This window comes from Zootoca vivipara, chromosome 16 (genome assembly GCF_963506605.1).
Source record: "Zootoca vivipara chromosome 16, rZooViv1.1, whole genome shotgun sequence".
Taxonomy (NCBI): domain Eukaryota; kingdom Metazoa; phylum Chordata; class Lepidosauria; order Squamata; family Lacertidae; genus Zootoca; species Zootoca vivipara.
This window is the reverse complement of record NC_083291.1, coordinates 18,608,440-18,623,458: the sequence shown is the minus strand read 5'-3', so window position 1 is coordinate 18,623,458 and position 15,019 is coordinate 18,608,440. Positions and strand designations below refer to the sequence as shown.

Here is a 15,019-nt window from a genome sequence, read left to right as displayed (position 1 = left end):
AACATTTTTTTGACATTTATCTTAAAATAAAAGACTTCCTCTTTTCTTTCTCTTAAATGCCTAAATATAAATAATAAAGAACATTGTTATTTACAGTGATATAACTGATTTATAACTCATAAAGACAACAAAGACAATAAATGATTGTGGGGGAACATCCACGTATGTACAAGATGTATTTACAGAAAAAAAAAAGAATATATACTTAAAATGGTATGTGGCCATTTCATTGTCTACATTTCTCTGCAGCATTTCGTATATATGTTTGATTTGTTGGATATTGCCACGGCTGGTAGGAATTCAGCCAGTGCTGGAAAAGGGTGAGAACAGCCTTTGCTATGTCTCCAAGTGAAAGATGTGCACTTTTAGCCAGGCATCAAGTTAAGCTTTCTAAATGCTTAAGGTGCCACTCTTTAGCTGGATTAAGATGCAGGAGCCGAGGGAAAATATGGACATGGCGGCGGCTTTGGGATCAAGAAATAAGAGGTAAAGGAAACACGTAAGAGTAGACCCACTGAAACAAATGAACTTAGGCCAATTGATTTCAATGGGTATACTCCAATGTTGGACATCACCTATATTGTTGGTTGTGCATTAATGGCGGGGGTGAGATGGGATACAAAACAAGGATGCAGACGAATTATCAGTTGGCAGATATTTACTTGTGCGGAGGACTCTGATGCCCCATAGCAGCTGCAGAGCTGTGTCTGCCATGCTCTTTCTTACGAGATAGGGTACTATTTGCCACAGGGGGGCATGAACTACATTCAGAATAGGAGTTCTTTTATTTTGACTGCTGTTTCGTTCAGGACAAGTTTTTAGCAAACATTAAGTGGGAGACAGGAGACTATACACTTAATCAACACAGGGAAATGTTGCAAAGGTTGAACGCATTAGAACAGAGTGCCCTGAGAATTGATGTTGCTAATAATAATAATAATAATAATAATAATAATAATAATAATAGCAGCTTTTTTCTAGAGCTTGCTTTGATGGGTCAGAAATTCTTGCTCATAACCACAGCGGTTGTCTAAGTGTTTGATTTATTTCCTCATGTTTCTCTGTCATGGGTGCAGCATTGCTGCAAATGTGCAAATGTGCCGTTGCCGATTAATAACCCAGATGGAATGTTCCTGTCATCCAAAATAAACTCTTTTAACATAATACATTTAACAAGTAACGAGAGACCAAACTATTAACAAGAGACCAAAGTTCATGTATATATGAACGAACGGGAAGCTTTATGCTGATCAGAATGTTTTGTTACCCTCTCTTTGTGCCCTCTGTTCTTACACACTTCCTCTAGCATCTGCATGACTGTCACTGGTCACTGGCCAGTGGTCAGCGATGATTAGATTAGAAGTTCCATGACTCCTGGATGGTTGCAAGATCCCCATTCCTGTCTTAAGCCAGTCTGTATACAGTGGGACCTCGGTTTTCAAACATAATCTGTTCCGGAAGACCGTTCGACTTCCGAAACGTTCGAAAACCGAAAACTCGATGCAGAAGCCTCAATACAATAGGGGAACTCAAAACGGAAACCGCCTTGGAATTTTGCCTTCCTAGGCTTCTACGGAAGCATTTACTTCTGGGTTTTTGGCGTTCAGGTTACGAAATGTTCGTCAACAGATACGTTTGAAACCCGAGGTTCTGCTGTATTGTCTCAGGGTTGTAATGCTGAGATTTTTTTTAAAAGTCTAAAAGGCCTTAAAACCAGTTTTTCATTGAACTTAAGCTACTTCAAAAAATTGTGCCTAAATTTTAAACCACTAGAATCAGCTTAGCACTGCAGGCTTTTCTCTTTTTTTAGATTTCAATGGCTGTGGGCCCCTTAGCAAACACAACCTGGGAAAAAGCTGTTTTAAAACAGATTCTTTTGTACTGTTCCCATTTTGGAAATTTATGTTCCCATTTTGGAAATTTATGACCTCATGTGCTTCAGAGAACAGAACAGAGAGAGGCTACTACATTTCAGAGGACTATTGTTAACGTACAGCACATTCCAGGTATTTTTTAAGCAAAGGTATGTGGTGATACATAGGTAACCCATTTTTACTTAGGTGCATGGAAGTATTACCAATCCCCTTGTCGTCTAACCACTTAAAATCAGATGTAGTACTTTGTACACAAGACTGTCTTCAGAAGAAAGACACCTAATTCTCTGCAGCCTTTCTGTGATTCGGTTATAAACATCCGCTTCACAAATATTTTACTCATCCATAGGTGTTTGCTCTCATTAACTAACTGATCGTTCCAAAATGCAAAATAATAGTAAATGAAAGGGCCACCTTAAAATGCATAGATACTTCCCCCCCCCCCATTTTACCTACTGACTTTCTCACCTCTTTAGTCCATTCTTTTCAGAATTTATCTAGTAACTTTTAATTAATTATATTATTGCACAGCAACTAATGACAGATGCTTGAGCATAGCTGAGGGTATATTGTCAATATAGAAACAATGATAAAACTGGCGCATAAAAATGAGTCCTACTTTCTATATTGTAGTTGCAGATAGAATGAACAACAAAATGCATTTGCTCTGACATTTCAAATTGATAATTCCTCTACCATGGCATTCAAATCCATGGTAGTGCATACAGACCTTGGAAATGCTGACCTCATCTGTAGCAAAGAACTTTTTGTTTTATTTTACATCAATAAAATGTCAGCATAAGTGATGCAATAACCGTTCTGAATGCTTGCTACTTTTGGTGGAACTCTTTAACTTTTATCACCTTGCCAGGGGAAAGTCACATTTAGCTTTTACTTTAAAATATCCTTTGGTAATATATCACCAAATATATTTTTTATATCGTATATACTCACGATTTACCCTCCAAGATATTATTACAATACTGTACTGGGATAATATTAAGCCCTTAAACTCTTTCCCCACTTTTATGATTTTAACAGGCAGTTTCTAGTGGCGACTTGTCAGCTGCAGCGGGGTGCTAAATGGAGAAAAGTGACAGCTCCTTGCCTAGATACGAGCTTAACAGAGCAGTTTGAGATCCTGCAGCCCTTACCAACAATGACACTAGCTAGCAGAAAGGGACAAAGGAAATAAAAGTATGTGCTTTTTCTTCTTCGGTTTTTGGATGGGCTGATGTACCACATTCAGTTTTCACCTTGCAGTAGTCTGCACAACATATTTCGAGAAATCGTGATGCTCAGCGTTAAAGGGGATGGGCAGGTACACAAAACATCATGTAACTGGTAATATTTTCTGGACTTGCAGGTGTGCACTGCAGCACAGAATAATGGTAAAATTCTGTACAATCATGCACTAAGAGTTTTTCTGATTGCCCTGCCCTTTTCCCTGGGAAAATTCACTATTTAGTGCTGAATTGTCAATCACCGGAAAACCTGATGAGGTTTACTCCATTTCAGAGGTAAAGATTGGGTGGGGGTGGGAAGTGGCAAGACAAGCAAAAGTCTGCCATGAGTCCTAGGTTAGGAAGGGTGAATTTAGTTAGCATCAGAACTGACATGGGTGAAGAGCGAGGTCCAGTGATTTCCCTTTCTGTCATGTGTCAAAATGGAGCAAAACAAACACAGCTGAAAGGAAGACATGTACAACGAAGAAATCTATTGGGAATATTAATGGAAAGTTTGCAGCTTCTATTGATGCCTTTTTAACTGCAAAGTATTGTACTCATTCCAAACATTGTGGTTTGACATCAGCTGCTCTGTAAAGTGGATTAAAGCTGATCCGTTTTCAGTTTAAACACTCTTCTCTCAGATCCACACAGTAGCAGGGCCTAACTCTCACTAGAGCTCAAAACTGAAGTAGTAGCTCACCTTGATACATGTGAAACCTTAGTAAGTGGAATAAAGATGAATGCGCAAGGTATGCATTTCCAAGGCCAGTGGCAGAGTTTAGGTTTAATGTTGGGGATTGGTAAAGAATCATCTTGCTTCTGCCTTCTTACTGTTACACTGCATTGGCCAAATTAGTCACAAAAGTATAACTTTTATAGCCATGTAATGTTTTGAGCTGGCTTAGGAGACTGTGTAGGTTTTCTGGGTAACAGAGCAATGCTTTCTCTTGCCTTGAGAAAACAAGATTTTCACCAGTAAAGGAAGACAATACTGCTGAATCCCAGGGTGCCAGGAAGCTAATGCTAGAAAACATTCCCTTGTTAGGTTCTGAACTGGCAGCCAATACTCAGCAAAGCACTTAAACATGCACTTGAAGTTGGAAACTTCAAGCTTGTGTTCATGTAAATTACATTGCAGGAAACTTGTTTCAATGTGTGCCCCCCCCCCCGGTAATATAACTTAATCAACAGTTACAACATGGTTCTAAATAGCTTTATGCAGAAGTAAATCCTACTGATTAAGTTTCTCCTGGTACATAGGATTAGGACTGCAGCTTTAAGACTATGGTGCACTCAAGTTGCATGGGAGTTGCAAACATCTCAGCCTCATACATCAGTGTTAACTGAACTCAAAGGACTAGTTATGAACTGTGAACAGATTTGTTTTTCCTAACCCTCTCATGAGAGTCAATGTCAGCACAACCAATCTTATTTTTTCATTCATAAAAATGAATGAAAATACCACCTTCGGTCACAAGCCTGTGCTGCATAAACTGAGATGTATAAAGGCCAGGACTCTCATTCTGGCCCAAACTCAGGTCCAACAGGGGGCTGTTGGCTTGTAAAGTGAGAAGTTGAAATAACTCTATTCCTGGTGCCTAAGGACCAAACTAGGTGGGGTAACTATTTGTTTAAACCAGAGACTGCCTCACTCACACATTAAAATCAGGCCCACACTTTAAGGATACAATGGAGGAGAGGGCTACCTCCAGCATATCTCCATACAGCCTCCCCTACCCCCAGCTCTTTGATCCTCAGTTGAGCTCTAAGGAATAAGTTTGGCTAGGTGAAAAGTGATGTGGGGAGACGATCCCCTTTTGCACTCTCCTTTTCTCTAAACATAGGGTCTCGTGTAGCTCACCTTCTAGGTGACTGGGGCAAAAAAGTCATTAGATTAGTGGCATTATCTATCTAACAAAATGCATGCTTGACAAATGTACCATTTTTTTGCCTTACAGATACTTAGAAGAAAACCAATATAGATCAACATTTTCTTTCTGTTTAACTAAATGTTTAGCCTTTCCCCACCAGACCTCTCATTCTAGCTCATTTGGGTTTCATCTTGTATGTAAGTTGTATTGGCAATGGCAGTTTTGGGCTCAATCCAAATCTAACCCAAATTAAGCATGTTTAAGTCCCAATGATTGCAAAGGAAGAGATATCCCGCCCCCCTCCGGTAGAATAGACATTTGTTTTCCAGTTTGAACGTAAAAAAAAGTTACCTGTTTGAAGTGCACCACATTTCACTCCATGGTAGGGGTACAAATACAGGTTCAAAATGAATGTGGTTTTATCATTGGCATTTTAATTCCCCGCACTATGAGTCCCCCTTTTTCTGTTTGGTTACAAAAGCTGCTCTAATATTTTACCCAGGAACTTCAAGCAACTTACCTTGGGCACAATGCAAACAGGGTGTTCTCCTGCATAAACCACACCGAAATAAATAGGAGTTGGTCAAAAGGGCTATGACATAGATCCCATTTATTTCAAAGTTGATTGCACAGGAGGACTTCCCTGCTCCCGGATTATGACGCATTTACTTTTTCTGATCAAGCAAGCCTAAACTTGTGTTTCAAAGAAACACGATTACAAAAAAATTTTTATAGAGGTTCAGGGAGATTCTTGGTTAATTATATTAAACTTAAAGCCCACAGTATTTCTGTCAAATATTCAATATAGCTTTACGTCTTTTGTTATCTTTTGGTATTGGCCTGTCGTAAACAATGGCATAACGGTTGGATCTACCATTTTCTTCAAGGCTCCCAAAGCAAACCGTGGTCCTGTGAGAGAGCAGACAAAACCCAGCTCATACAAGGTAAGGATATAACCACCTCTTATAAAAGAAAGGCATGTGCTCTGTTCTTTAGGTAGCTATGCCAGTACAGAACGTTTTTGATCAGGGGCTACAGCAAGCAAACACAGGGACTGTTGCAATTCTTGCAGGTTGTACAGCCAGTCGCCACTAATGCAATGCACGAAGGAGAAAAAAAGGGGCCGGGTTGTGGGCAGAGGTTGTGGGGGAAGATAATAACCCAGAATGTTAGAGACTTCTGCGAAATACTGTGGAACAGCAATCACTTGTAACTTTTACAAAACTTGCTCTCAACATAACATAACAAAAAAGGCACCATTGATATCGTTCTCATTTTTGAAATACTGTAAAAAAATTGCTACATATGGCACATAACACTTTTTGTATATACATTATATATTTAATTTATAAAAGTTTTTTTTCCTGTTTTGTCATTTTTAATCCTAATAGCGGAACTGCTAAAATAAAATAAATTGTTTTTAATTTAAAGGTGGAGTACTTCAATATATAAAATAAAGTTTTACATGTGAATCTATGTGGGTTTTTTTTTTTTAAAGTGTTTCTTTCTCTCTCTCTCTCTTATACAGCGATGGGATCTTGGTTAGCTATCACACTGGACAATCTTGCTTGCAATTCTTCCTGTGTTGAGAACCGACTGTTTTGGGTAGTCCTGCTGTCAGCCAGTCGATATGCAGTAGCTGATTCCAGGTTGACTGTTATGGGGTTTTGTATGCTCAGAAAAGGTGTATCCTCCCCTATCCTTTCATCTTCTGTTTCACTCTCTGAGCTACTGTTCTCACAGCTTGTGTCGGTGTTCATTTCCAACCTATTGGAGATATGGCCATTGGGCTTTGTTCTTTTTGCCCTCCGACTGTTGACTAGTTTTTTGGGGGGCTCTTGCGTCGGTTCATACTCTTGTGTGGTTTCGTATTCCTCGTCCTCCACTATCCTCAGCGGACTTGGTGGCAGGCTGCCGCTTTCATGCGCGGGGTTATGGTGGTAAGAGGAGTTGAACTGTTGTATGTGATGCTCATATTTTTCCCGTAACCGGGGTGGTGTCACCAGAAGGAGAGGCCTCTCCTCTTCTATAAACGGGCTGACTGCCACAGAAGGGACAGACATTGTTAAACTGGAGACCTGTGGAGACATTTCTGAGGCAGGCGACTTTGGAGAACTTGGAGTATGGAAATCTACAGGTGACATGCGAGCTGGTGTTGTCATTGCAGATACGTACCTAAAGAAGTACAGATAAAATTGAGCTGGAGAAGAATTAAGTGAAAGAACAAAAACGTGACAGCATTAAGAAAAATAAATTTCTTGGAGGTTCCCAAGCCATTTGGATTCTGACGCACAGCCTGCCAAATTGCCACTACAGTGGATGCTCGGGTTGCGAACACTGCGGGTTGCAAACGTGCCTCCCACACGCGTCTCTGCAGGTCGCGATTTGGTGCTTCTGCGCATGTGCAAAGCGCGATTTAGTGCTTCTGCGCATGTGCCGAAACCCGGAAGTAACCCGTTCCGGTACTTCCGGGTTCGGCGCGGAGCACAACCCGAAAAGACACAACCTGAAGCAGCTATAACCCAAGGTATGACTGTAATACTGAATTAAATTAGTGGGGCTGCAGTGATACAACTTCTTCATTTTCTAAAATAAAATACTTGCATTCCTAAACTCCAAATCTGTACAACCAAATTGGCTTGAGACAAAACCGATTAGCAAGTATAATTAAATTTTATATATTAATGTTCCTCAGTTTCACAAGTTTTCATGAAAATTAATAGCAACCCCTTGATGAAATATAGATAAGATCTCCAGCGATATTCATTTCCATCGGATTCAGAGAAGAGAAAATTTAATCTTTAGCGCCGAAAGATTTCAAGGCTGGGAAGTGCAAATTGGTTGTCTGGATGTCAAAGGAATGACAAGGTTTTACACCAAGGATCTTCATCATGGTTCTCATTTACATATGAATTCGGAAGGATTCAAGGCTAAGTTTAAGAATAGAAGCACAATGGGAGCACTCTTCCCAGTTAATTAATCTACTGTAAGGCCCCTCAGCATTTCAGAAATCTCTATATGACCACATGCAAATAATACTGCAAAGGTTATTCAGAGGTGCGTGTCTCACATTTATATGATTTAGTTAGGTATCTATCATTACTATTGATTTATTTCCTCCATGTGTGTCTTCCATTTGCTGTGCCATGCTGGGTATGAGTCATGGGAGCATATTCCAGATACAGTGGTACCTCGCGCAACGAAAAACTCGCTAGACGAAAGCGCCTAGCGATTCTTTGTTGCCTCGCAAGACGAAGCTTTTTATGGCCGCGTCTCGCAAGACGATTCCCCCCCGTTTTTCTTTTTTTGCTGTCTGCCGTTTGTTTCTGCAAGACAAAATTTTTCGTAAGATGCCACGACCCGCGGAACGAATTATTTTCGTCTTGCGAGGTACCACTGTATCTGCTTTCCAGAAAGGAAGTTAATAGAGACCTCCTGGAGAAGAACCAAGTGGGCCCTACTCTGATAATAAATAGTCACATAAACAATAATTCAGTGATGCTTATTCTATATTCCGGATTTCTCTTAATAGGAATTGATGCACATTAAATATATGGTTGAATTGCGGCAATTTTGACTACGACATCAATTAGTGGCATCTTAAAGTGAGTGGAGTTTTCTTCTCAACTGAGGGAAGGGATCTTTTGCTCTTTGAAAGAGGTTGAGAATAAATCAACCGAAATTTCTTATTAAAATAAGGAGAAGGCTGTGTATTTCTGTTACAGTTTAAGCACACCTCTCTCACACACATGGTGCATCAAGCTGGAGGTTGGAAAAAGCAGACCAGACTTTCATAATTCCTAGTAGGAACCTTTTCCTGGTTATTCTGATCACCTGCTTTATTCACAGTCTACTTAGGCTGCATTTGCACTGAAGCTGCACTTTCCTCCAAAAGACATTGTGCCATGGGAGGGATCAACATCTTTGGCTAATAATTCAGAAGATCATAAAATCCCCTTATAAAGAAGTCTGCTCTCAACTTAGAATTTCTCTCTCCCCCTCCCCAACTCCCATCTATGAATGAGTTTTGAATTTGAGGTGAATAAACAAACATACAATCAAAAAAACCTAAGGATTTCTTGAAAGACTGAAAAAGCAGTTTTAAAAATGAACTCATTTATGCCTGCTTGTATCCCAGATAGTCACACCTTTCGAATTATTGGCTGTAGGTACCTCTCACTGTGTGGTGAATCGCGGTAGGAGTCGGGTGTCTCTCGGGCGTGCCTGAGAAAACTATTACATTCCCGTGGCCCTCCAATGCCATTGAGACGCCCTCGGGGGCCTGACGGACTTGCATGCCGGCTGTTCTCAACTGAGGAGCTCACAAGCACAGAATGGCTTTCAGAGATTATGCTTTCGGTCCGACCGTTGCTCCAACTAATAAAAAGCCGTTGGGAAGAAGGGAAGAGAATATTTTAAAATTTAACACTGGAAAGAGAAAACTAAGCAATGCATGATCCAGGAATGTGCATAGAGGTAAAGTTCTAATGCTGCTGAACAAGAAGATAATTTTTTTAAATAAAAAAACCTACTTATGTACATAAAATGGGGGGGGGGAAGTACCCTGAAACTTTCAGCCTTCAACTGACATAGTCTTCAAGATTTTACTGTTATACAAAGGAACAAATGGTACTGCTCTGTGTCAAGGAAAGCCAAATTATATGAACAAATAAGAAATTATATGCTCTGAATAAATCATGATGTTCACTAAAAGCATATTTACTTGGAATTTATTCGGAATATCAGTACACGCATGACCCCCACCATATTTAGCTTTTCACCAACGGTCTTGCACATCCTCATTAAAACCTAATTGTTGGATAAACAGCCCACAGATAAGAGGGGAAAGGGTTGCTGTGGGAGAGAGGGGGGATACTGTAGCTTACCTCTTATCAAATAAAACCACTGGAGAGGAATACACACATTTAAAAAACAGTAAATTAAACAAAATAAGAGCAAATGGTTTTTAAAATAGGCTACGGAGCTGAATAGCCTGGCTAGCGTCCACCAGATTTTTAAAATTTCTTTAAAGGCAAGATGAAGACACTTGGACGTGAGTGTGATCATCTAGCCTTGAGTGGTAAACTGTGGTAACACCTTACAGTATCTATACAGGGTTACGCAGAAGTAAAGTGCACAGGGCTTATTCCCAGGTAAGTGGGCTTTGCCATCATGCAAAGGAATAAATGGCCAGATCTTCGCAACCAGTGACCCACCAAGCTGAACTGCCTGCCCCCACCCATGTATGGAAGTGTCCAAGGGGATTTGGGGGCCACTAATAGTTTTCTGTAAGAAAACTGGGTTGTCAAGCACATGGCAAGAAGCTAAATATGGTTGGTGGGAAATGTTCAGTTCTGCGGGTCACACATCGGGCAGGAATTACGCTGCTCTACATTGCTCTCATTGGAAGCATCACTGAGAAGGTGATATCTGCATATCCTAATTTCGCACAACAACTTAATAGCAATTAATCTATTATTCAAAAGAAGAATTGTAACATCCCAGGAACAAAAAATTGATTTATCTTGTTACTTTGATTACCTTGTTACTCATATGATGTATTAGTCATTAACAATAATAGTGTGATCAAGGTGTGAGATTACTGCAGCACAGAGCTTTCCGAACTTTTCACATTGGTGACACACTTTTTAGACATGCATCATTTTGAGATACAGTAATTCAGTTTTACTAGCAAACCAGAGGTTAAACTAACCCCTTTCCAGCCCTGGGACGAGCGTAGGGAGCGTTTGTGTGAAACACCTACGCACTCCGGCCGACACGTTAACCTGTAACGACACACAGTTTGGAAAGCTCTTCTGCAACAGACATGGACTCTAAAATCATGGAAGGTTGATGCTTGCTTTAGGCCTTCCCCATAGCCAACAAAAGCTGCTTTTTAATATGGTTTAGACTAAGGAATATGTGAACATTTCAGCAACCGGTAAAAGTCTCTGTGATAAAAGATTTGTTGCAATCACAGGAAAGATCCATCATGGTTATAAGTTTATCAAGATGCACCTTTTCTTTTTAAAAAAACAAAAACCCTTTTTTTGCTTTGATAGAACAGAGAGAATGTAGGTTTTATTTCAGCCTCCTACCTGTGACTAGGTGTCTGGGTGACCGTCGTGGAATGGTGAGTCGTTGAGGTATAATGGCTTGTAGAAAATGATGTCTCTGTTTCTCTCTCAACAGCATGCTCACTGGATATTACATTTTTTGATACATATTGCTAAATAAAAGGGAGACATAACTCATATTTGTAAGCACAACTCATACATCATGGATGGGATTCACCCAATGTGTCCTTTAAATGGAAGGGCTTCTACTTGTGTAACTGGCCTTTCTCCCCTCCCTCTTGGCCCCCCCCACCAGTGGCTGGTTTGCGTGTCAGGTGAACCCTATGTACAAGATGGGGGGATCATTTGGTCTGCCAAGTTAATGTGCTTGAATATTCCCACTGAGACCTCAGGAGGTCTTTAATAAAGAATGGGGAAAGTTTATGATTTATTAGAAAAGCTATTGTAAACCATTACACACATTGGTAAAGGTGAAGGGACCCCTGACTATTAGGTCCAGTCATGACTGACTCTGGGGTTGCGGCGCTCATCTTGCATTATTGGCCGAGGGAGCCGGCATACAGCTTCCAGGTCATGTGGCCAGCATGACGAAGCCACTTCTAGCGAACCAGAGCAGCACACAGAAATGCCGTTTACCTTCCCGCCAGAGCGGTACCTATTTATCTACTTGCAATTTGACGTGCTTTTGAAATGCTAGGTTGGCAGGAGCTGGGACCGAGCAATGGGAGCTCACCCCATCGCGGGTATTTGAACTGCTGGCCTTCTGATCGGCAAGCCCTAGGCGTTTAACCCACAGCGCCACCCGCATCCACACACATTAGTAGGATTGACAGAAAACTTCTAGTAAAATTTTGAACTATGACAAAGGATTTATAAAAATAAGAGTTATGAAAGAGATGCAGAGGGGAAAATCATTACATTAAGATCCAAAATTGGGTGTGTGTGTGTGTGTGTCAAAAAGGATTATATATTTATGTATTTAATTTGTTTATGTAGAATAGAAATGCAAAATTAAAATTTATGAATACGCCAACTGAAACTCCATCTTACAAACTAGTCAATAAGAGTTTTGCTGCCAATTCCAGTGGACAAAGGATTTCACCTGTTCTGTGTGTTTAAACAATGCAGATATTTATCATATTACATCATTCCCTGAGAGAGCCAATTTGTAGACAAACTATGCCTGTTACTTAGGCACCACACAGGCAAACTATTTCTTCTGCCAATTGCTTTTTTGAGCCATTAGGAAAGAATATTCCAGAATTCAGACTCTATTGTTCCTATATAAGTCCCCAAATGATGGCCAAACTAAATATTTTGTAAAAATACAAGAAATTTATGCTGCCCCTAACACACTTCACAAAGAACTTAAGAACAGATTGCCTCCTCACCACTAAAATTCAGGGGACCAGCTTTTTTTTTTTTAAAGTTATGGGTGTAGAGAGAAAGTATTTGAAAAGGGAAGTCAAAATATATCCATAGCCCCTACTCAGAAGTCTACCCTTGGTTGGCCAGAGCGTTAGGAGAAAGCCAGTCCATATTCTGGCCTGATGTGCTGTTATCGGAGAAGGATGCTTTAGAAAAAACGAGGAGAAATCACCTTTGGTGTTGTAATTATAGAAAGCTAAACCTTTCTCCCTGACAAAGAGCCTTAGGATTACCCCCAAGGTCCCCATAAAATATTTGAGGGGGCTGAGCCAAAAGTTAATGGGCATTGTTATTCAAATGGTGTGCATGTGCCACATCTTGTGATCGATTATACGGGGTGGGGCTTACCTAGCCTCCCCCCATATTTTACTCAGGTTGGCACACCAGTTACATTGGAAAACGTTCAACACTCTTACAATTGCTTTTTTAGGCAGTCGTGGTAGAGTAACAAGTTATTTGGGGGGAGAGGGAAGCATGCTTATCATTTCTATCTGATAACTGATTAAATGGCTGTCAAGTAAAAAGTGGTGATGAAGTGATGAGCGACACTTCGCGGTGCCACTTGTGTAAAACTTACATTCACCAGCTGGACGTTTTCTGGCGGCGGGTGAGGATGGTGAGGCCCATTTGCCATATTGACTCTATGGTTGCGCTCAGATCGAAGGCCTTGCCGGAGGCGGTCGTGCAACTTTTTCCGCTGTTTCCTGCGTTTCAAATAAAGAACAGCTTTAATAGTCTAACGGACGAAGCTGTTCTGCTGTGCAACCATATCTGACCAGCACAATCCCATACATGGATTATCTGAACGACAAGAAACTGCAAGAGCTATAGGACGTGAAGGGTTCAGGACTTCCAGAACTCTGTCATGCTTATGAGGAGACAAGATTTATCGGAAAACCTTCCAAAATGAATTGCCATTCTGAAACTTTCACAGTCTGTTGCTCTTTTGAGATCAAAGGGGGGGGCAGCTATGGATTTTAATTCAAAAGCAAGACCCTATGACATATACATTATCTATTCACATTCACCCTTGTTTCTTCGTCTCTATCCAAAATGTGCACTTCATATGTTTTGGAAGGTGCTTGGCATAATGCACAAGGACTTTCTATGGAGTATGATCATGTTTCTCCCCTTGTCAGTGTGCCTATGACTTTAATAGGTGGGCTCTAGGAAACTCAGGTGGCAGATTGGGTCAGTGCATCTGGTTGTTAACCCACCCAGGGATCGGCAGGATTCCTGCACTGCGGGGAGTTGGGCTAGATGCCCCTCTGGGTCCCTTACAATCCAGTGAAAACAATGCTCTTATCCAGGCATCTCCAAACTTCGGCCCTCCAGATGTTTTGGACTACAATTCCCATCTTCCCTGACCACTGGTCCTGGTAGCTAGGGATCATGGGAGTTGAAGGCCAAAACATCTGGAGGGCCGCAGTTTGGGGATGCCTGCTCTTATCACTTATCTTTACAGGACAGCACCATTTGCAGCAGCTAGTTTGTTGCACAGGCTTTATTCTGAATTATTGTGCATCTTATCATTTTTCTGAAATAACCTGGTTAAACTGATTCCAGCCTACAATGCAATGCAATGCAATGCAATGTACAGCTGTGGACTTGTACTCACTTTAGCTGTGCAAGGAAAAGAAAAGAAAGTCTTTTTGCACACCAGTCATATATTTTAAAAATTTAAGCTGTTTAGAAATGCTTTTAAAGTAAATATCAATAAAGTAAAATCAAAAGGTTGTAATTCTTATGGTTTTAAGGCATGAACTCCATTCAGAAAGATGCAACTGTTTTTTTACTGAGTTTTTCCCCAAGCTCTGCTGTCACAGAAAATGCTGAATCACTCGCTGGCCTGTGGGGAGGAGGATTCTGCATCAATTGCAAATTCACCTGAGTCAAGGGATACAGCTGCAGCGAAGAAATCTGCTTTATGTTAGCACCAGAACAAATAATATTATAGTGTATATTTATATTGGTTTGACTCTGTGCACGAAGGTTAACGCTGACATTCCCTTGATTAAGAATAGGTATTCTCATAGCAGGAAATGACTGAATGATCCCTTACTAAAACCTTTACTAGCTGCAAGATAAGTGTATGCGTTTTTCTTACTTAAATTTCATTAAATAGGAAAGCGGTGGTGGCATTTCCAGTGGCAATGTTAATAAAGCGATAAGGTGACATCCCAGAACCCCGACTCTTCCAAAATGTTCCATCTGTACAGCAGTTAATTCAATGACGAGGCACTGATGCAAGGAACAGAATGCGCATTTAGTTTTTGCAATACTTTTTTCTTTTCTGTTTCCCTTTAGTGATTTGCTTTTGTGTTTCTTTTTGTTAGTGAGTGCCCTTCATGTGCAGAAAAAAAAATGGCCCATTTCCAGTACAGAGATGAAACAGAATTACCTACCCTCAGCAAGTAAACACAAGGATGGGCTGCTCTAAGAATAAGCAATTCTTATTCCTATATGCTTTAAATTCCTATATTTTTCTAAGAACGAAGTGCACCTCCACTTTCAGTTTGCAAAGAAGTGCGGCTCTGTCA

At 40.5% G+C, this 15,019-nt stretch overlaps 1 protein-coding gene across 7 annotated transcripts in view; it reads right to left on the bottom strand.

The window, feature by feature from the left end:
* Window positions 1–5,700: 5,700 nt before the first annotated feature.
* Window positions 5,701–15,019, bottom strand: part of NRG1 (neuregulin 1) — a 184,390-nt gene continuing 175,071 nt past the window's right edge. For all 7 annotated transcript variants that reach the window (XM_035140858.2, XM_035140857.2, XM_035140859.2 and 4 more), the window contains 4 exons: window positions 13,057–13,183; window positions 11,073–11,203; window positions 9,148–9,351; window positions 5,701–7,149 (listed from right to left, as the gene is read on the bottom strand). In XM_035140858.2, coding sequence (XP_034996749.2) covers window positions 6,495–7,149; window positions 9,148–9,351; window positions 11,073–11,203; window positions 13,057–13,183 — 1,117 coding nt within the window. In that variant the 3' untranslated portion in view covers window positions 5,701–6,494. The remainder of the gene's footprint in view (window positions 7,150–9,147; window positions 9,352–11,072; window positions 11,204–13,056; window positions 13,184–15,019) is intronic.